The 24,412-nt window shown below is 34.8% G+C and overlaps 1 protein-coding gene and 1 non-coding gene across 2 annotated transcripts; one reads left to right on the forward strand and one right to left on the reverse strand.

Annotated features, from left to right (window-relative positions):
* Nucleotides 1–4,162: 4,162 nt before the first annotated feature.
* Nucleotides 4,163–23,967, reverse strand: LOC127841836 (uncharacterized). The gene is made up of 3 exons (XM_052370958.1): nucleotides 23,757–23,967; nucleotides 15,157–15,301; nucleotides 4,163–4,315 (listed from the first exon to the last, which is right to left on the reverse strand). The coding sequence occupies exons 1-3, from the start codon at nucleotides 23,889–23,891 to the stop codon at nucleotides 4,293–4,295; spliced, it is 303 nt and encodes a 100-aa protein (XP_052226918.1). The 5' UTR covers nucleotides 23,892–23,967; the 3' UTR covers nucleotides 4,163–4,292.
* Nucleotides 17,296–17,385, forward strand: Trnaf-gaa (transfer RNA phenylalanine (anticodon GAA)). Its single transcript is given in 2 exon segments — nucleotides 17,296–17,332; nucleotides 17,350–17,385. It is a non-coding gene; the product is annotated as a tRNA-Phe (tRNA).
* Nucleotides 23,968–24,412: the final 445 nt, after the last annotated feature.

Here is a 24,412-nt window from a genome sequence, read left to right on the forward strand (position 1 = left end):
ATATCAGCCGTGCTATCACGTTCATGGTGTAAGTGAAACATGAAGTGACAAAAAACTTATTATGAACAACACAATATACTCATATAGTTTTAAAATGATACATTGGTCAAACGTTAATATTAAATTAACACAAAATCAATACTGGTTCCAGACAGCAATTTTTCAACAGAATGTATTGAATCCATTTGAAAAACTTTTTGACAGTATTGATGAATGGCATCTTACTCGAACATAGATAAATGGCATATAAATAAACACCTTTTTGAGTTTTAATTAAACTTTCCTATAACTCTGTCTGTGGTGTATAAAATTCAATTGAGAGTTGTCTCCCGTCTTGGATAAAAAAAACAATTTTCTTTGTTGGAGATTTATTTTTGAACTCTGACCTGCTTGGTCACATTTGGCATTACTAAGCTGCCTTTATATGTGTACGCTAATGATATCGTTCAAAATAAGCCGAACGTATTAAATCGATGTTCAGTGAAAACGAGAGATACTGCTATTATAAGGGACTAAAGACAAATAGCAGAAAGACTGGAATAACAGTGTATGAAAACGTCCGGTAAACTTGTTATTAATTCTGAGATGTAAAAACAAAACGTTATACTAGGTATATTAGACCTGCTTATGTATCTCTGTTTATATTTGCATTTTGACGTTACACTTGTGAGCATTTTGTGCATCCATAGGTTGGAAAGGGTTCTTTATAAAGCATTACAGCGCAGTCGGTGAAAGCGATGTACTTTATTGTTTCTTCGTATGATACCTAAATCAAATTTCTCATTCTAGACTATTATATTTGCTTAATGAACAGAAAACTTAATACAAATGTTTTAGAATGTCGTTTAAAATAACATCTATTTTATGTAATGTTTCCCTTTAACTTTAAACAGGAACACTTTTCAGAATGGCACCAGAATTACTATGCATATCTTATGTTAAGCTAAATCAAGTGTTTAAAATATATTATTTATATACCTATTATTAATTTAGATTATCTTGGGATATTGATAAAGACGTCAGCCATATTATATCAGTATAAATTATGATAATAAGTTGCACATGTATCATCTTTAAGTAAAGACTTCAATAGTCATAAAGCTAAAACGGGAATTGTGGTTATTTTCCCATTTTTATATTACCATGGCGAGTAGTAAACAACTCATGATAATATACATTAAAATTTATAAATCAAGACATTCTACTGTAAGTAACATTAGACTTATTATTTGTTTTGTCACTTTAAATTAAATAATTTATATTTGGGAAGTTTCCATTACCCGACACGGTGTTAATTTTTATTTTGTATATAGGACACCAAAATGTAAAATCCTATAATCATTTGAACTGATGTATAATTTTATACGAAAATGACATGGAAATTGATTTATCTTCGAATGAACATAAAAGTTGTTGCTGTCGAATATAACGAACCATTTCAAGTTTAAATGTTTTCTAGGTGAACATCATTAGATATTACATGGTCTGCAACAACGGCGCATCCATTTCCGAACTGATTGCCGGTGAGGGAAAAAGGGCACACTGCCACAGCAGGCAACTGGTCGGGATACAGCACAATTTAATATTGCGTATTAAATTCCTTTTACTCCGTAAACATCTTACAAGTCGGCGATATTGTTTGTCAACAATGACGTTATGGTGCTGAATAAATGTTTCTGATTGGTCACATACAGTTGTCAATCAAAACTTAATTTACCACAGTTACACACCAAACGCATGCATAAGTTGCTGTTGTTTTACATAGCCACATCCTATTGATTTTTTAAACAAGATATAATTCGTTCAAACAACAGTTACGCTCATTTACAATTGCCAACTGTAAATAAATGTCGGCGTATCATTAACACGCATCACATTATCCGCGCTGTTTCTGAAGGAACAAACTTCAGCCTCACGATGACTTTCAACTTTACTGCTGTACTACTGAGTCTCGCTTGTTTGTCGCAAGTTGGTAAGTTTTTTTATTATAACATTTTCGGTATTTGATTACTTTGATAAAGTCTTTTGTCAAAAACATATGATTTAAATCTCTTAAAATGTGTGAATAAATTTAATGAATTCAAGAAAGTACATGCGTGGTTGTTCTTGAGTTTTTTTTTTTATTTCTTTGGTGTTTTTTTATTACACAACCATATTTGTTGGAATTTTTATTTTAATAGTTTTCACTCAACTGAATGTTCAATAATAACAATGAAAGTTGATGCTTTATGACTGTGAAAAGCAAATATTTATTTATTTTATTTTATTCAATCACTAAAATGATACAACAAAAACTCGTAAACAATTATTGTGTGCATACCATTTCTCACACAATATCATAGTGTACAGCGATATTTAAAATAGGAAAACACTGGAAATAGCACGTTCACGACATGACTAGATACATTGGTTTAATAAAGTTTGCTGCTCAGCTATGCATTCATGCAGACAAAATAAAAAATGATAAAGATTTCAAACAAGGAACGAAATTATCCAAAACATAAAGAAGTTTTTCTTTGTATTTGATGCATTGAGCACATTTTATATATATTTTTTATATAATGTATGTTTAATATAATAGTAATACTAATAATAATGTCTTTTATTTTGGCAAAGCTGAAAGGATTGATATTTCACTTAACTGAAACTACGTGAAACATACAGCGTTTGTGTTCTGCATCTATGTATTTTGTGTACATTGCAGCACTCGGAAGTGTGATCGTATGCGAGCATTCGACCCTCTACTTGTCTTGCCCCTTCTATCAGAGGATTTATGTTGGTACGGCGAATTATGGTCGCACGAGGGGGAAAAGTATCTGCGATTCAAGTTCCACTCCGAACCACAGAGTATACTGCGGGTCCCATACCTCCACCAGCATTGTCCAGAGAATGTGCAACGGCAAAAACTTGTGCAACGTCCCAGCCACCAACCGCGTGTTTGGAGACCCATGCAGGGGTATCTTCAAATATCTGGAGGTCCAATACGCATGCTTTTAAACGTTTTCTACTGTTACATTTTAATGGGCTACTTTATTGTATTGTACTTATCTTTGTCCCCTTAAGTTAATAAAACGTGTGAAACGGAAGGATACGTGCAAGGTCCCAGCCAACAGCGTTGTGTTTGTAGACCCGAAGGTCCAATACACATGCTTTTGAACATTTGCTCCTGATAGCGTTTAATTAGCTCATTTTTGTATATATAATTATCTTCGTTCTATTATGTTAATAAAAAATGTGCAACACAAAGAACTTGTGCAAGGTCTCAGTAAGAAACGTCGATTTAGAGACCTGCACCTCTATATGCAGATAGATACCCGTACCTTTATATGCACACATATCTGGAGGTAAAATACGCATGCTTTTTAACTTTTGCTCTTGATGCATTTTATGGGCTTATTAATGTATATTGTAATTGTCTTTTTTCTATTGTGTTAATAAAACATGTGCATCGGAAAGAACTCTTGCAATGTATCAGCCAATAACTTCGTTTTTGGAGAGATGTTAGTCTATATATTCACAAATATCATGCTGTTAGATAAATATTAATGTGCGAATTAATGATAACACCTTGTTCAAGTTTTTTAGAACAACGTACAGTTTACTTCTTAATCTTTATGTCCTACTTTGTTAATAAACGATGTTAACCATGTATAACACGTACAACTGAATACAAGCTTTTGACGCTTTATAAAGTATTATTAAGTACACAATGAGAGCGTTCCGTACGTATTGTTAAGCGCTGTAAATATACTAACATATACTGGGAATACCTCGTATCGGTGCATTAAGTCTTTGTCTTCGAATAAATTCTTCAAATAATGTTTTTCTTAATAAATCAAAGAAAACAAATCTGTTCGTTGTTATATTTTTCCATTTTTTGAAGAAAATAAGTTCCATTATGCTATGATGGGACATTTTATCTCGATATCGGCTGGGTTCTGCTTACGGTTGGACGCTATTTTCTTGTTATGAGAAGTACTGCGTATCGGTGTATTAACGGTTAGCTGCTTTCTAGATTACTAGCAAAGTTCGAACCTGTCAGTGGTGTTCTATATATATATAATAAGAGTTATTGTTAGTTAAAAAAAAACATAACATTTTACCTTTTATTTCAGTAGTATTCATATTTTAATGTTTTATATGTATATAGAATATGTGATTTCATAAAAAAAATACCAAAATAAAGTCAACATGATTACATTTAAAAAACAACAACTTAGCAATAACTTCGAACTTTCTAGTCCACTAGTGTCAATATAGTTTTAACAATTTCACATCGACTTCTCTTCAGATCAATTTTGACGATAGTGGGAAACTGAAAATAGAAAACATTAATTGGGAACACCATGGAAAAATATACGAGACAAAAAAGCAACATTTAATTTCAATTGAATGGTATGAAGTTTGAATGAGTAATAGTAATAGTAGTAGCATGCCCATATATGTAAAAGTACAGCATCGTCTAACACGCGCATCACCATGTGACGTCATTTTAATATGGCATGTTTCTTTTCGGTAAAATAGCAATCGAAAACGTGAAATACTTTCTCAATCCTTAACAAAACTTATGCAACTGTGCACGATTTTGACACTGACATCGTATTTTGTTTAAACGAGAGCATACTTACCCGTAGACAGGCCATTTAACAGTTATTTTGTATTTTAAATAAAGTGGGAAAAGGCTTGTTAACATTCGGCACCGGAACTAAGAAGTTTTGGGGCAGATATTCGGAATGTTTTGGATTGCATCGATACGGCGTTCTCACTACCGATACGCAGTACTCGCAGTATACGTTTTCCTCTATTCCATTAACCTACAATGAAAGGTAAAAAAATTCATTCTTACCAACTACCTATGGCGAACGATAAATACTGATTGGTAAACATGAAAGATTTCATGAGAGCTGGATCAAACGCATCCCATTCTAAAACTGCACGTTTATACAATAAATATACTTTTTTGCCGCCCAACAAGTAAGCATACTCGGTCGTACGCGTATATGATGAATACTGCTAGTGTTGAGTACAGTTAAGTTAATTTAAGCGACGGTACGTAAACCAGAATTACGAAAACACGTGAGTGTGTGGGTGGGGGGAGAGTGGGCATTGGACTATGTGTTAGGGAGCCGAAGGAATCCACGGCTTAACGGTGTGAAGACCAACCAAGCAAACAAACATCCTGGCAGCTTCGTAAAGTTTGTTTTTGTGTACATACCGGCCTACTTGCCTTTCCATATTCTCGCAACAATTATCTCCTATGTGATACCTACTGTACTTTAATTCATCCAGATCTATAAGAAATATTAGCTTGTTTTTATTTTCAAATTGGGTGAAAATCATAGCAATTTTCATAAAAAATGATCATGATAAAAATGTAATACAGTTAAAATAGAAAACACAACAAGAGAACATTAAACCATAATAATCAGAGGGGTTAATCACGTTAAAGTAAAGATGGCGACGTTCATACCGAGACAAATACTTTTCGCTTTTTTATTCCCTTTATTTCTTTTGTTAAATGTTAAAATAACACTCACTTTCAAACCATACCAGTAAAAAGGTGATGAGCGTTTATTTCGTATTAAAATTCGCTTTATATCTCGACTTTACTCTCGACTTTACTCCTCTATTTTTTAAGTTGATCTGTAATTAGGTCAGGCAGGAAAGTGAGCGGCATTTAGAAAATTTATACAAGTAATAGAGGGTATAAAACGGGAAAAATACTTGCCTCGGCATGGACGTCGCCATCTTGACTATCACGTGATAACCCCCTCTGATAATATTATATTATAATTGAAAATTGTGAAGTGGTGTGTATTGGCGGCAGGGATGTGATACAGGTTTCGCTTGGGATTACTCCACCCGCTGAGCATAGGTCGCTGTTTTGTGGTCGTTCTCACAAAGGATGCTTTGATACTATTCATGCATTTTGAATATACAACGACACGGTCTTTAAACGCAAACACCTTATTTCTTAAGTATAATTTAAAAATAATTTTCAAAAAAAAGTGAAACATTTGATTTAGTTTTATGTCAAAATAAGACGAATTGCGTATCTCATCAATGTGCTGTTCGAATTTGTAATGGGCACCTTGGCTTGGCCGGCGTGTTCAATAGGCACAACCTCCACGCAGATTTCATTGGTAAATGACGAAATAATTTATTGGACTGTTCCATTTATTAATTAGTAATTAGAAAATCTTAATTATAATTTCGTTGATATTAGAGGTTAACACAAGGATAAATATTCATTCTGCCCACCGTAACAACCCTACAGTCATAAAAGTCTGAGGCCAAAGGCTCGCGGTTTGTTATGAGTGTTGGAAATGCGAGTAAATGCCAGACCTCATGGTGATGTTAAACTTTGGCTAATAGCCTCTATTAATTAGTTCAGCGAGTTATATGTTTACTGTGACAACTGTTGACAATTAACTATTTTATTATTAAAGTCATTTTAATAATGTGAAAGTTCTTTCTAAGTGAACTTTTAATACGGTTTAATAGTGAATTGCGTTGTAGATTAAATTTGAAATAGGTATTAATTATAAAAAATAATCGAAAGTGTGAGTTTGTGACCTTTTTAAGGGGGGGGGGGGGGTCCAAGATTTTGTGACAGTTTGTGACAGGGAGGGATGTGGGTTAAAAAAGGTCAAAAAAAGCGTGCCATACTTAATGGACGGCCCTTAAATCGACTTCTTGTCCGATTTAACGCATGTAAATGGAAGACAAAATATCGCCCCATTGGTGCCAAAAGGTACCATGTGCCTTCTAATTTCAATGTCATATGGTACCTTTTTCCTCCAAGGCGGCGATATTGTGTTCGAAATAGGATTCTGTTGAGCAGTGCGTCCGCCTTAGATTAACCGCTGGTTTATCCGGACAATTATCGCTAAATACATGCTCTTCTGGGTGATATCGATAAGTATGTCAACTTTAAAACAATTAAGACTCGGATGGTGAAATATTGTGTCCGCCTTCTCATTAACCGATTAAGTTGTGTCAAGTTGAATTAAATATAAAACAGGATGCACATTTAAATACATATTGAAATCAAATAGTCGAAATCCGTTCAATGTATAGCCACACGGATATATTATAACGCCTATGCATAGTGAAGAATGATGATTATATTGCAATCGATAAAAAAAATCTTAACAATTCAATACATTTAATTACAGTGTCCGTGTGTCAAACAGGATTCTGATTCATGAATCTTCAAATAGCCACAACTTGCAAAATATAAAACATAATAAATAAGCCGCGCTATCGGAAAAAAGGAGCAAAATGCAAGTGCGTTTAATATCGTCCCAGATTGACCTGTGCAGTTTGCTTATCAGGATCGACACTTGTCCGCCTAGACTGGATTTTCATTTAGAAGAGACTTCCTTTCAACGAAACATTCACCAATCGCGGAAAGTGTCGTCCCTGATTAGCCTGTACTGTATGCACATGCTGATCGGAAGTGTCTGATGCACTTGAATTAAGCCCCGTATTTTCCAGAGCGCGACTGAAATATATTATCATTAAAAATATCCAAAAGAATTTTAAACAATCCTTTTGGGGAAACAACTAGGCAAATAGATTTTAAATGTGGTAAGGCCTAAAAAAAACATTTTGTTTCAGGTTACGGACTCAAAAAAATGAGGGTCGGTAGGTAGGGAATTTTTTTTTCTGTAGGATCTGATATTAACTGGTGGAAACAGTGTGAATCAGATAAGCGTCAATAACCCCATGTCACTATCAATCTATAATTTCAAGGGGTTATTGTAGTTTTATGGCTTTGTTTAACCTACATAAAATTATGTACCACATTAATTGGTCCAAACAGTGTACGTCTCCGCGATAAAACCATGGCAAGTTACGTAAGAGACTGATGATAGCCAACGGGTGTTGTCCTCCTGGAAATTGTGCTTTTACTGCATTATATTATCAAGACATTTTTTTCGACACGCAAAGCGTTTAAACAAATCAATATTTAATTCATAACAATTATGAAACAAGTATAAATGTTCGGTTAAATTCCCACATGAGAATAATCATTTGTAATTCGAAACACACTTCCGATTTTTTTATGATAACACGACGTTTACAAAATGCATCCAATATAGTCATCATGTATATTTCCGGACAAATAAGCGCGAAAATTATGCGGCAATGTACAAGGTCAAGGTATACGCGTAAAAAGCGTGCGTGTATTGATTTTTTATACGAATCTTTTAGCGCAGAGAACATTGAATTCTGTTGATTTCGGTTAAAAGTTTCTTTGTTATTTTTTAACACAATTATATCGCGAATAATTCGTTACGGTCTTTAAGTTGAGTAATTATTGCAACAGTAGTTGTACTGTATACTGATTCAAGAGAACATCACGGAACTGGATTAAGTGTTGGGCGTTATGTAAACACGCATAGCACGTCTACTGACCTATTGTGTAGACTGCGGCCGAATAGTGTAAAACGCGATTTTTTTTCATTAGAAAAAATTGCAGTCGGGGGGTAGAAAAAATTGCAGTCGGGGGTAAACTGACACGGTCGGTCGGGTAACCTGAAACAAACATGTTTTTTAGGCCTAAGCACAGGCACTCGGATTTAGTTACTATATCCCTCCCCCAAGTTGCTACCCCCTCCAAAAACTCTCAAAATTGTCCATTTGTCCAGGCAAAAAAATTAGTCGAAATTTGTTTTTTACTTATATATATATATAAGTAATACGTATAAGTATATATATATATATCGATTAACTTTTTTATATATATATATATCGATTAACTTTTTGTCTTGTTATTTTGTATATCCAATGGGCAATTTTGAGAGTTTTGGGAGGCTAGCAGCTAGGGGGGTGGGGGTGGGCAGTAACTTATGCCGAGTGCCTGTGGTGGTAAGCAATCAAAGATTAGTTTCGTGTGTCTAACCCCGCTTCAATTTCAGTGGTAACATGATTTATAAGAAATCTAACGAGGCATGCGGATGATGATTTCCCCGACATATAAATTCTTATTAAAAGAAAACAAATTCACATAATTTATGTATCATTAGATTGCAAAATGACTTAAAACATCTCTTCTTAAAACAGCAAGACTCTGAGATGTTTTATTTTATCAAAGATAAACTCGAGTTGAATAGATATATCTATTGTGGCGTAGGTTATACAGAATTATTCACATAAAACAAATATACATATATTTTTAATCAACCAAATTGCATTGATTACAAATGAGTACGATAAGTCAACTACGTATCGGTATTAGAGAACAACAAACTTCAAACCGGGACCCTAATCTAACAATAAGTAATGGTATGGAACGGGTTCGGCGATGCATATTGCGAAAGGGTTCGATGTCTCCTGTAAGGGCTCTCGGGGTTTTAGGATGTGTGTTTTTTATCAAATCTCTATATGTCGTTGACAATTTTCAAACATCTCTGATAACGATATTTATTGAGTCAGTACAATTACATTGCAATTCATAAATTATATTCTCGTATCAAGCATCGCTGGCCATGTTGGGTCACTTAAATGTTCCTGCTTTGACAATCCGAATTTCATCCTGGTTTGATGCTTATTATTGGAAAGATAAAAGTTGGAAAGATAAAAGTATATGTACTTGACTTGTGTTAAATCCTGGTTTCAAATAGGACATTTTATAACAAATAATGGTATATCAATAGGCATCTTAAGCTATCCCTGCTTACATGTACCGAATATTCGTGAACAATCGCCCCTCATATGTGTAAAAAAAAGTTATATGAATAAAAAATCATTTAATTATCTAAGACACTAAATACAAATACATGCTTATGTTAACTCTCTGCCTGGTGGGTTTGGGAAATAAGCTATATTGTCAAATTAACTAGTGTTTGGTTAAAGATTTTGCATTGTTTCCTTATAAAATTATCCCTTAATCTAATAGTATCGGCCCTTCTCGTATAATTGTGGCTGATACGAAAAAAAACTCAAGAAGTGCTGGAAAGTTACTTTTTAACCATTTTTAAGTGTTAATTTATATGATGGATGTCGATGACTATTTCGACGATCATTCTCATGATTTTTGGTGTTCAGTGAAAAGAATGTCATGTTTATACCAGGGTGATGCTATGATTTTCAAATTACGTAACACACAATTATGTTACTTTGTAAATGGATATTTAGCAGCTTTATCAAATGTTTTATATGCCGCTTATATTTTAATAAAATGTAAAAATATTTCACGAACAATACGACCAAGAGTTTCGATGTTCTATTGAGATACCATTTTTAGAACAAGAACATGCGCTAAGTAACAAATCTTAGCTTACAATCAGAAGGGCCGAAATTATGAGAACCATTGTACATGATACAGATAACTAAAGGGAGCTTAATCAAGCCAGTATATATGTCAAACCAAGGCCGAGTTAAATGCCGTTTTCAAGTTGAGGTACATGATTCAGCGTTTCACAGCAATGTTAAATAGCGCAAGGCAACAACACTTGGCCTTTGTATCGGTCAAACCAAAAATCCAAACATCACAGAGTCAGACTCTTAGCCAAAGTTGTTGCGCCTTAGGTTCAATGTATTTTATTTGTAGTACTTTGTTTTATAAAAACTTGAATCTGTAAGGTTTATCCAGTGTGTTATATGTTGCACTCTAAAATATTACAATAAAGGAACAAACATTGAGCTTGTATAAATAAACAAATTACTTTTAACTGATAGTTATATTTATTCTAAGCAGAATATACATTATGGATAGTCATATTTAAGAATATTATACCTCACATAAATTTTTTCTTCTTTGCGTTTATAAACTTCACAGGTCAGTTATTTTGAATAGTGCCCTGTAAAGATGCGCGCGCATATTCAGCGGGAGCTATTTTGAATATTTTGAATTGAACATTTATCTGCACAAAGAGGGTCGGTATAACATAAGAATTAGAAAACCTCACTTCAGGCCCAATGGCAGTATAGTGACAAGCCAGGCAGCCCCAAATAGTATATGGATACCCAGCCTTCGGCTTCGGTCCATATACTATTTTGGGCTGCCTGGCTAGTCACTTTTCTGCCATAGGGCCCTCAGTGAGGTTTTCTATTTCTTTAATAATAAGTAAATATTATCCACAAAAATATGCCTGTTTTCTGTCTATATAAGCCTGGCTTATATTTTATTAACTTCAGTAAGTATACTTTATTGCGCATTTCAGGATGGGGTCAGCAATAGCATCATGTTGGTATTAACATCATCGCAATTGCTAATAAGCTTCTATAAATCAGGGCCATTGATATTATTAGGACCAACGATATTAATGCATAGTTTTAATGTGTATGTTTGCATGACACATTAAACTTTATTAAATCAAAAATAATAAAGACTGTTTTAACTGCCATTTACTTCGACTCTTTAACATGCTCGCTCATTATTATTTATTTTTTGCAGTTACCTCGTATTACGTTATTTCCAGAACTCATAATTTCCAGTCGCTATTAATTGGAACCATGGACGTAAGTAAGTTTACCAAACTTCCATCGCTTAACTACGAGCAAAGGTTCAAAATTTTAACATAATAGCATAAACACTTCCTGCCAATAATATGGTTTGTTCTTAGTTGGCTTACTCTATATCCTGGCCCCTGAGAGCTCATAGACTGATGGGGAATTCCGCGGAGCAGGAACGAAGTGTTACTTACGGTAAAACGAAGAATAGTTAAAACCCTTTCAGTAACGTATGACCAGTTTGTTACTACTTTTAAACTTAAAGAAAGCTTAGTATGAAACATTTTCAGTTAATTAATAATTGCATGATCATATTTAGACTTATCAAGGTTTTTGTGATTTAAACTTAAGTTAATAATTACGAACACATTTTAATGTGTTTCCTTTTACAGGCCACACGAAGGGAAGCGTACACGGCGTATGTTCTAGACATCTTCAGCAGTATTAAAAGGATTTTCCTTGTAAATGTGTCTCAAATCTTCTGAATCGGTGCATCGTTTTTCACTGTGATGCAAAGCAAGCCCATAACATGATGGGTATTGCAAATAAGGTATTTGAAAACACTTATGAAATCATAACTAATATATCAAATATAATACCCATAACACTGATACTTCTACTGATATCAAACGATTTGAAACTACGATGCCACTATCTGTACACTTAGAGACTTTTATAACGCAACACTTTTCAAACTTGAATATCGCACTCATTAGTAAACATTTTGATTTAAAATTGCACATGGGATCATTTGACTACAATCTGAGCAAGCTCTCCATAAAATCATTTATCCGTGACGATCGGATACTTTAGCACATGGGACGGGTATCGTTTCGCCTTTTTGCACGCGGAAATGGTGAAACGCGATATAATTATATTTTTATTTTTATTTCATCATTCTTGGTGGGTTCTTACACCGGGAAAACATATAATTATTTGAAAAAAAACAACAATATGGCTCGCATGAATGTTACGTAGAGCAACCGCGCCATTGGCATGCTCCCCACATGCTCAAGCGTCCGGTCGTCAGGGATGAATGATTTTATCGCAAATGATCACAGGTACATTTTAAAATCTTAATCTTTACTTGTAACTGAGATACTCAAGTTTAAAAATTGTTGCAATAGAAAGTCATCAAGTTAAGCCCTCAACGTTTTAAATAAAAACAAGAGGGCCTGAAAGGCCAAAAGTCGCTCACCTGAGATAACAAGATATTATTGGGACAAATCTTCTGACCAAGTTTCATGAAGATCGGAAAATAAATGTGGCCTCTAGAATGTTAACGAGGTTTTACTATAGCCAAATAAGGAAAAATGCCCCGCCCCCTGGCAGCATGTTTTTCAACCAACCGGCATCATTTTTGAACTCTTCTAAGATATTATCGGGATGAATCTTCTAACTAAGTTTCATGAAGATCGGACAGTAAATGTGGTCTCTAGGGTGTTAACAAGATTTTACTATAGCCATATAAGGAAAAATGCCCCGCACCTTGGAAGCCATGTTTTTCAAGCAAACATAATTATTTTCGAACTTATCCAAGATTTCATTGAGACCAATTTTCTGAGTGTTAACAAGGTTTTACTTAAGCCATATATAGTCATATAGGGAAAAATGTCCCGCTCCTGGTGGCCATGTTTTTAAAACAACTAAAACAACTTTCGAACTCATCCAAGATACCATTAGGACAATTCTTCTGACCAAAATTCATGATGATCGGAAAATAAATGTGACACCTAGATTGTTAACAAGGTTTTACTACTTTATATTACTATAGACATATAAGGAAAAATGCCACGCCCCCGTGGTGGCCATGTTTTTCATCAACCGGCATAATTTTTGCAATCGTCCAAGATATTATAAGAATGAATCTTCTGACCGAGTTTCATGAAGATCGGACTATAAATGTGGCCTCTAGAGTGTTAACAAGATTTTACTATAGCCATATATAGCCATATAAGTAAAAATGCCACGCCCCTTGGCAGCCATGTTTTTCAAGCAAACGTTACCTTTTTCGAACTCATCTAATACATCAATAAGACAAATCTTCTGACCATATTTCATGAAGATTGGACAATAAATGTGGCCCCTAGAGTGTTAACAACGTGTTACTATAACCATATAAGGAACAATGCCCCGCCCCCTGGCGGCCATGGTTTTCAACAAAAGGGCATCATTTTTAAACTCGTCCGAGTATTATTAGGTTGTATCTTCTGACAAAGTTTCATGAAGATTTGACAATAAATGTTCCCTCTAGAGTGTTAACAAGATTTTACTATAGCAAAATATGACCAAATAAGGAAAGATGTCCCGCCCCTTGGTAGCCATGTTTTTCAAGCAAAGGTTATTATTTTCAATCTCATCCAAGATATCATTGGGACAAATCTTCTGACCAAGTTTCATGAAGATCGGAAAATAAATGTGGCCTCTAGAGTGTTAAAAAGGTTTTACTATAGCCATATAAGGAAAAATGCCCCGCCCCCTGGCGGCCATGTTTTTCAACCAACCGGCATCATTTTAAAAGTTTTCCAAGATATTATTGGAATGAATCTTCTGACCAAGTGTCATCAAGATTGGACAGTAAATGTGGCCTCTAGAGTGTTAACAAGAATTTACTATAGCCATATAAGAAAATAATGCCCCGCCCGTTGGCAGCCATGTTTTTCAAGCAAACGTAACCATTTTCGAAATGCTCCAAGATATCATTAACACCAATCTCCTGATCAAATTTCACGAAGATTGAACAATTAATGTGGCCTCTAGAGAGTTAACAAGGCAAATGTTGACGGCTCACGGCGCACGACGGACAAAAAGCGATCACAAAAGCTCACCATGAGCACTGCGTGGCTTCAATAAGAAAGAGATGTGCTCACGTTGTAACAGCCACGGGAGGACACACCTTGAATTAATCACTCGATTTTTTTTATATTCGTGACATTTCACAATGTTATTATTTTACGTTGTATTATTTTGAGGGTTCGACTTATGGATGTCAATCAATGTCCATCGATTTAACAGAAATTTATAATTATGTTTTGAATTATTCTTGGTCCAAATTTAACAAAATCCGTTCAGAAATAAGGGAGCTGTATATATTCATTTGAAAACGTGTTGCGTTAGAAAAGTCTCCATGTGTAGTAGCAAACTAAGAAATCGACAGTAAATTTCTATTTCTTCTTCAGGGTAAGGTTTCTTTTACTAATATCATTTACCCTTGAAATGAGTTTTCAACTAGATTAAAATCCTAAATAAATCAAAACGATCTTTTTATTTGATTTGCCATTGTTATTCAATGCAAAACTCTTATACAATTCGAACATCTTAGCCAAAGTTATTTTTCAACACAGCTGTAGATATATTTCCTTAATTGTTAAATTGTTATATATTATGTGCACACGTTTAAAATGCAATTTAAACCAATTCTACTTTCAAAATTGAAGTCATAAATTATTTATTCATAATATTGTTAATTTTGTTTTAAATATATAGAATTATAGCAGACATAAATTGTTGTATTTACAGTCAGAAAACTTAATGTGATAGATGCATTGAAATATGTCTTCCCTGTCCAGAATACAATGTGGTAGAGGCATTGAAAGATGTCTTCCCTGTCCAGAATACAATGTGGTAGAGGCATTGAAAGATGTCTTCCCTGTCCAGAATACAATGTGGTAGAGGCATTGAAAGATGTCTTACCTGTCCAGAATACAATGTGGTAGAGGCATTGAAAGATGTCTTCCCTGTCCAGAATACAATGTGGTAGAGGCATTGAAAGATGTCTTCCCTGTCCAGAATACAACGTGGTAGAGGCATTAAAAATGTCTTCCCTGTCCAGAATAACCTGCAAGACATACGTTACTGTTGACAACTTCCATTGCTGTCTGTATGAGAAAGCTGTGGCTGTTGAAGTTGACCCCTCAAACCCACGACGATGTAGCAAACAGACGAAATAAATACAATCTGAGACTAAAAGATGACACTACAGAAACATACTGCGCTTTACAAAACTGCATGAGTCGGCTACTTCTCAACAAATCATACGCACTTAAAATATAATTAGAACAAGATGCGTTTGTGAAACACAATGTCCCCCTATATGACGTTTGACCTTGTAGGATGACCTTGACCCTTCACCACTCAAAATGTGCAGCTCCATGAGATACACATGCATTTCAAATATAAAATTGCTAGCTTCAATATTGCAGAAGTGACATTACATGAGCAATTTTGACCCATATATTTGACCTTGAAGGATGACCTTGACCTTGACCTTTCACCACTAAAAATGTGCAGCTCCATGAGATACACATGCATGCCAAATATCAAGTTGCTATCTTCAATATTGCAAAAGTATTCATAAAATTAGCGATTTGGGCCACATATATTTGACCTCTGACCTTGAAGGATGACATTGACCTTGACCTTTCACCACTCAAAATGTGCAGCTCCATGAGATACACATGCATGCCAAATATCAAGTTGCTATCTTCAATATTGCAAAAGTACTCATAAAATAAGCGATTTTGGCCACATATATTTGACATCTGACCTTGAAGGATGACCTTGACCTTTCACCACTCAAAATGTGCAGCTCCATGAGATACACATGCATGCCAAATATCAAGTTGCTATCTTGAATATTGAAATACTGCAAAAGTGTACATTAGATGAGCGATTTTGACCCATATATTTGACCTTTGACCTTGAAGGATGACCTTGACCTTGACTTTTCACCACTCAAAATGTGCAGCTCCACGAGATACATATGCATGCCAAATATCAAGTTGCTATCTTCAATATTGCAAAAGTTATTGCAAATGTTAAAGTTGGCGCAAACCAACCAACAGACCAACCAACCAACAGACCAACAGACAGGGCAAAAACAATATGTCCCCCACTACTATAGTGGGGAACATAAAAATTATAACTATTATCAGAACTTGTGCATTTCAGTAAAAAAAAAGTAACTTATGTCGTAAAAGCCTATAATGCAAACCCATTAAACGCAGCAAACACATTAACCAATGCCTGTAGCACGTCAGAATGCGTGGACGTCAACATCGTCAAATATTAATACAAGTGGATAATTGTTTGGCAATCAATTTAATTAAAGTCTGTTGTAGGTTTAACATTTCTTAAATTATACATATTGTGATTTAACATATGTATAATGTGAAGTTTTAAAAAGGGCAAACATTTCCGATATCAATAGTTATAGAATAGGCCATGTTCCGTATTTCGGTTGAAAACCAATTGGTCCGACTACCTGACGACCAGATTGCTACTTCCTGGTAATTGGCGTCGCCCTGGAGGGCGGCGACTAGTATGTAATGCATTTTTTTCGCTTATGGGAGGAGAAGTTATTTTACGGACCAATGTATATATTTTTGTTTTAAGAATATCTTGCATAGTGGTGATTTTTTTTTGTAAATTAGTGTAAATAAGTACTGCATTTGTGCCTATTACATTTATTACAACATGTATTGCCAATAATGCAAAGCTAATTGTTTTAATTAATAACTGATCCACAACTGATCACAGGGGAAAGATCACAGGGACTGGGCAAATATGCGAAACTTTCTGGTTTTGTATAAAAACCAATAATGTTTAGTATAAAAACAAAACATAATCAAAATATATTTATTTTGTGGTTTTTTTAATTTGCTTATTTAGTGGAGAATCAATGAAGTACGATATTTGACGACCTATCGCGCCAAAAAGTTTATTGGAAGGCGTAGTGGTACGAAAACGTACAATGTATTAGTTTATTAATAGACATATAATAACGATCACTATACACAGCTTCACCAAATAGCAGTACATAAGTGAATGTCAGCCGGAATAGCTCAGTTGGGAGAGCGTTAGACTGAAGTTGTTAACGCAACAGTCATCTAAAGGCCCCCGGTTCAATCCCGGGTTTCGGCACGAACGGAACAGTTCAAACCTGAAAATTATCAAGCGTTGCAACGCGACACGAATGAATAATTTGGAGAGTTCTGTTGTTGTCGTTACATTTTGTGAAACTATGAGGATTGCTTATATAAAGTGTAAAACACATATGTCATTGTATCAGGAAGAATGGCCGAGTGGTCTAAGTGGTAGACTTGTTTACTCCACGACTCCAGGGGTAAGTGGTTCGAGCCCTGCTGAGAGTTACTTTTTTAATTTTATTTTTGATTTTTTAATTGAGCTTTTAAGATACAATGTCTGCATTTATCAATATAAAGCATTTAATGAAGAACTTCAAAACCTGATAAAATCTGTGAAAAGGACCCTTGAATGCATTTGTCAGCAAAAGGGTGACAGTTTTATGCATGAATAGACAGAAAACAATACATTATATAGCGCATCAATTAAATACATCCGTTTGATAAGTTTATGCATTAACGAATAACGAAGAGAAGTCTACAAAGCATCAAAGCGTCTCTCAGCAAATGAATTGCTATTTTTAGATAACCGAACAGTAGAATGGTGCTTCTAACATGCACTGACAGATGCAGTCTACGTTTGAGAGACGTTCTCAATTATTTATATTAGTTTAACTGTTATTTAGCGTTTTAAGTATTTTAATGTCAAGATAAATACATTCATCGGTGCGTTGTCCAGAAAATTAAAGCAAAATACATACAGAATGGGGTCTTTACCAGGTTCAACAAAGGACTTTTTTTAGTTTGAATTGGTTTTTTTTTCCGAAATTTTGTGTGTGCTTAAACTATGCACGTTATTGCTTGGGGTCAATCGGGAACCCTCGGACAATTCCGCCATAACGGCGATCGTGTGGTGTAGCCCACTGTCCGAAGCGTTCAGATTGGCTTGGGGTATCAACGTTGATGGTTGCGTTGAGATTTCCTTTTTGACTTCCCTGTCACTTACTTTAAGTTTCAACGCAGTAGCTCGATTATTATTGCGCTGAAAAAAATGATGCCTTTGATTTTCGTTGATTTACAATATATAATGTTTTCGATACATGCATCTGTCCAGATAAGCATTCTGAGCAAGTTTTATCAAGATATGAGGAAAAAAGTGGCAACGAGCTAAAAGTTGACGAAGCACACTGCACACAAAACTTCAGGATATGTGGTGATGAACTGTTCAATGTGACTTCAAAATAAAGCTAACGTTACTGATCTATGCTTTTTTCTAATTTGTGTAACAGTTTATTAGGTTGAATTTGTTTCCCAAAGCAAAGTGCCAGTAACTGACGACTGTCATACTTAAATCAGAGGCAAGTTGGAATGGGCATTGAAGGAACTTCAAGACAGCCCCACACAAGTTGTGTGGCTAGACCAGGGATTTCGTCCACATTGGTCAATGCAAACTGAAGTTATTGTCTGGAAACCAAGTGACCGCTGATCTTTTTATTCATCGATACCTGACCCACTGACCTTGACATGACTGGCCCCTAAAGAAACCACATGCTGGCGTTCAAATAAGCTATTTATTTACGAACTTTTAGTGCAATACCTTCATTCAAACTCATGTCCTTTAGCGGACACTGTTGTCTATGTTTGGTAACAGGGATTTTCGACCTGAATTGACAACAAATTAATAAAGGCAAAATGCGAGATTAAAATCTTAAGAAATAATTAGATCGCATGTAATACTAACAAAACAAAAGATGAGCATATGTGGCTGGTTATAAGATATCTTTGTTTTTAAAGTATACAACAAAACTACAATTTACGACAAAACTATTTAATTGTAAATAACTTATTAACATTCACAGAAAAGAGCAATAATCATGCAAATCAAACACATACAGTATCACTTATTCGGTTATATACCATATTTTATCCAGTATTTATGGATAAGAGTTAAAAATGGTGAACCTCTTAAATTTCTAGTTACATGTCCTCGTAAGCTTCAATTCTGAACAATTTTGATGATGGTATGCATAAGGGCTCTAAGATATTGTTTGGAAACAAAATTTTCTTATGACCGATTGTCCAACAGATGCAAACAAATATACACCCTTTTCTTCGAAGGAGGGGTAGACAATACTAGACATAAATATTAAAGTAATTGTTGTCCGTGAATATGTAACAAATAACAAGACCTTATCTTAGTAGTACATTTAGGCACTTCATACACAACAAGATATGTGTTCGTCAGAAACATAATGCCCCCTACTGCCTCGCTTTGAAATAAAATTTCTATTTATCATTTGGCAGGTTTATAAATCATCTTCCTTTAAAGCTTATTACTTCCCTTGGATTTTGTCCAATCTACCGGGGGGGGATCTGTAGACAGTCAAAATGACCAAGTCAGACATCACTGACAATCAAGGCTTGTGGTTTATCAAAGAGAGCATAGCCAGAGTTCATCATGTATCTATGGACATAAGTCCCACAGGTATGTAATGAACCCTACCATTCACAAATTCGTACAAAGAACTGATAATATCATTTAAAAAAAACTTTGACAAATCAATCATTTGAGTTATAAATAATCAAAGTAAAAAATCTGTACAGTAACTGTGAAAAGAACTTAAATTCTTGGTAAGGAAATATATATATGATATTTATAATTATATAAATTACTTCCCTTGAAAATAATTGTCTCTAACAAATGTCTATTTTAAGTAGCAAATAATTAAAAGCCACTATCTATTTTTAGTAGCAAATAATTAAAGCCACTACCGTGACTTTAGATTCACCACTCAAAATGTGTAGCTCCGTGAGATACAAATGAATGCCAAATATCAAGTTGCTATGTTCAATATTGAATAATTATCTCCCTTTAAAGCTTATTACTTCCCTTGGATTTGTATTTTTGACCTTAGACCTTGAAGGATGACCTTGACCTTTTACCATGATGTGTTTGTCAGAAACACTGCTTGATTTATTTAACAAGAAATATCATTTGGCAGGTCAGATAATTATGTCCATTAAAGCTTATTACTTTCCTTTCGATTTGTTTTTTCGACCCCGTGACCTAGTTCTTGACCCGGCCATGACCCATTCTCGAACTTGACCTAGATATTGACTAGATACAACTTGTGACCAAGTTTGGTAAAGATAGCATGAAAACTATTTGAATTAGAGAGCGGACACGAAAAGTGTGACAGAAGACTGACAGTGCGAAAACTATATTATACCACCTTTTCTTCGAAAGGGGGCATAAAAGGTCATTTTTATTACTATTTAGTATTAGATAAGTTATAAATTGATGTTTGTCCTGCATTACTCTGAATATAACTGACAAAGGTTCACTTAATCTCAAATTTGTTCAATGCTTCCTTTGCGCTGTAGGACCTCATCAGGATTGAGTATATTAAATATCTGTGTCATCATCACTTCCCAAATCTATCTCCTCCGAATCATTACACCCATTTTCAAGGCACACAACTAGTCAACTGATCCCCCTGAATCTTGTCTGGATGACCATCATTTGATCTCCTGCTATGTCTTGATTGTGCAGTTCTTGGGCAATTTCTAAAGACCATGATGGCTGGTTCAATCTGGCTCTCCAGGTATTTCCTCTTTTTTGCAGCTCTTTGGACAACCACTACTTTTATTTGTATCACTGCCTACATCAATGGCACTCTGACTGCCAACTGTTGGATCATATATATTTGTATTATTCACATCTGTTTCCAGTTTCCTTTTGATTAACTTCTGTTTGGTTAGCTTGGCTTTAAACCAAAAGATATGATTTATTCTTATAATGTCATTGATATGATCACTAGCACGAATTTTTGTCTTTATTTGACATCCATGGTAGTTCTTTTGCCAAGGAACCAGAAAATGTTTTACCTTCTTGTTTTCTTTCGTTAAGATAAGTTGAGTTTTGTGAAGCCAAATTTATCACAGTACTTCTTGAAAGTCTTAGAAGTAGACTCCCAGTAGTTCTTGCATGCCAAGCAAAACTATCCTGCACATATCACAGTTAGATGTATACTTCGTCCTTCTGAAAGAAATCCCGTCAACAACAACATCCATAACTTGCTTTGTTAATTCTATTATACCTTGGTCCATTCCAACCCCTTGTAAAACAAATGTTCAACTTTGTCATCAACAGATGGTTCTTTAATTTGAACATTGCGAATAGACCTCAAGTAATACACAGCCTTACTACATTTGCTCAGTAGATTTGCCTCATTCAGACAGTTACACAGGTCAATGAGTCTAATTGCCCGCCCTGAGTTTCTGGTTTCAACAAAGAGACATGCAATACACATTGCTTGTTTATAGTTTGTACTCGTTCTAAATAGATCATTGAATACAAGCTCAAAATGGCCTTGGGCACCTTCAATCATGTTTTCATTTAGTTTCATCTGTGCCCCAACCTTTGCTATTAGTAATTTTCCATCTGTATGCCATTTTTCAAATCCTTTCTGTTTCCGGTTGAAACGTTTGCAACCGTTCTTCAGTCCGGAAAAATTGCCATCAGTTATAGTTGTTCCCTGCAAAACATTACAGGTGTGAAAACAATTATATGTGAAAAAACAAACACAATTTAAAACTGAATGCATATGATATTGTGCCCATATCATATTTTACCATACTTCAGAATAATTATGTCGGTCGAGTCCACTTCACCTTTAAATTATACGAGACCGGTTTCTACGCTCTTGTAATCATTTCTATTGTTAGTTTAAATTTGTTGTTAGTTTAAATTGATTGGTTAATAACTTATGTAGGTATCCTCGAGGAGTTATCCTCGAGGACTTTAGTGATGTATAAATCACATTGACCACGGAGTTCAGAGCGGGAAGACACATTCTTATTTCACGTACAGCATTTGTTAGTTTTATCTTCTTTCTTAAGAAGGTTTGTTCAAGTATTTGTCTACTTGAACGGTTCATTTGTCACAGTTTGCCCGTATTTCATATACATGTAATTCTCTTATTCTTCGACTTAAAGTTGTAGTGTTCGAATTCGGTATAGTTGCTATTTTAACATTTTATCACTATTCTTTGTCTGCACTGTTCATGTTATCCACTTACAGTTTCGCCAATGGACAAACGAGACATGATTGTGTGAGTGAAGATTTAGTATTCAGAACCACATTTTGGTAAGTGAGCTGTATGATTTGTGTACGTGACTATGTAATGATGTTCATTGCAAATGTTATCTGTTTTATGTATTTCTGTGTAGTGTAATTTTCTGTTGCATGTTCTGTAATGTTTATATTTATAGAAGATGCATTTTATGTGAAATTGTATTTTTCCATATCTGCTATATGTTAACATGGCCACTAGATTGAACAAGCATATTTGTTGAATTAATATCCCCCACCAATATACTTCTGGACACAAAAAGTTGTCTGGACGGATGGACAACGCCAACGTGCATTATCCTCTTATCCATATATATATATATATATATATATATATATATACTCCTACCAAGTTTCAATGAAATCTGTAAAAGCACTTCCAAGATATGGCTCCGAACACAGAAAAAAAGCAATTTTCGAGATACAAAGGGCCGTAACTCTGTGATTATTTAATGGCTTACAATGCCGTTAGAGGTGCATCATCCTCTAATCCATATATATACTCATACCAAGTTTCAATGAAATCCGCCATAGCACTTCCAAGATATGGCTCCGGACACAAAATTGCCGGACAGACGGACGGAAAGACAGACGGACTGACAACACCAAATGGCTGGGAATAATTGGCATTCGTGTTTTATCTAGTCGTATATTATGCATTCTTTAAATAATGAATGCATTATCATTATTTCCAGATTGCGGAATCTCTTCCTTCAAGATGTACTGCAGTATCAGTTATATTTATTATTTATGGTGAACTAATTAAATATTTAAAATACATATATATATATAATAGTTTTTAATCTTCCCCCTGAACTCTGGGTTACAATATGAAGTTCAAAATTACATGGAATAAAATCTCAAATTTTGTAAGAGCAACAAATCAATAATCTTTAAAGAATTTACTAAAACCATATCAGTAAGGTTTACAGTCAACTCTTAACAAATTAAAAATGACCTCATTTCTATTATTAAGACTTATCAATAAAATGACCATCATGGACCAATTTATGTTTATCTTGTACCAGTTGACTTCGGGTAGGTACAAGTTTACCAAAAACTGGCATGAGTTTACTAAAACAAGAGCACCGCATAACAGGTGCCACGCTCTGCTGCGGGTGCAGTTTTGAATAAATGAAAGCTTGTCAGACTCAAGACTTTCATATTTATTCTAATAATTAACTAGTCGAAAGGGGCATCAAGGCGGACGAAGGCAAACAGGGCACAGCGTCCTGATAATAACTTTTCTATATCCGAATTATCACATCCCAAAATTATTCGTCTATGATTCTTACTCTAAACTGCTGTTCTGATGTTAGTTCTGGTGTTTCATTATCTAGTGTGCCGCAGTCGGTACAAACAGAAAATGTCTTCCCATCTTCAGTTTCTTCAATTATAGACCCTTCTCCACAAGTTTTGCAAATTTTCATTACGACAACTTTTGTTTTCGACTACCCGCGACAGGAGGCTATACGACACTAACTTAAGACATACCACCCCCATTCTCCTAGCAGAGTTGTCGTTCGTGCCAACATACATGAACGGCAGTGTAAGAGAGTGACCACCCCCCAACTAGAAAGGCTCCAGCACACTGGATCAGCAGACGATTTATTGCACCAATCAGCGGAGAATCCGGAGAGAGTCAATGTATCACGATTGAGGCGGAAAATATAGTTAAAAAGTTTTGTTTTTAAAAGCGATGGTAAAAAAAGATCCCATTTTGCATAACAAACAAAAATAAAATTAGAAGTGACAAACGTTATTAATATTAGAGATCCATGAATTAACACTTAAATAAATCGTTAGAGCCACCAGAAAATTATCTATTTAAGCAAATGTCACAAATATAAAGAAAGAGTGAAACTGTGGAAATATTATAAAGAGATAAATTCTTCCCGCGTGTCTTTCACTCGATCGAGGGAAATAAGCAATTGCCTTTATAATAATTCAC

Source organism: Dreissena polymorpha, chromosome 8 (assembly GCF_020536995.1).
Source record: "Dreissena polymorpha isolate Duluth1 chromosome 8, UMN_Dpol_1.0, whole genome shotgun sequence".
Taxonomy (NCBI): domain Eukaryota; kingdom Metazoa; phylum Mollusca; class Bivalvia; order Myida; family Dreissenidae; genus Dreissena; species Dreissena polymorpha.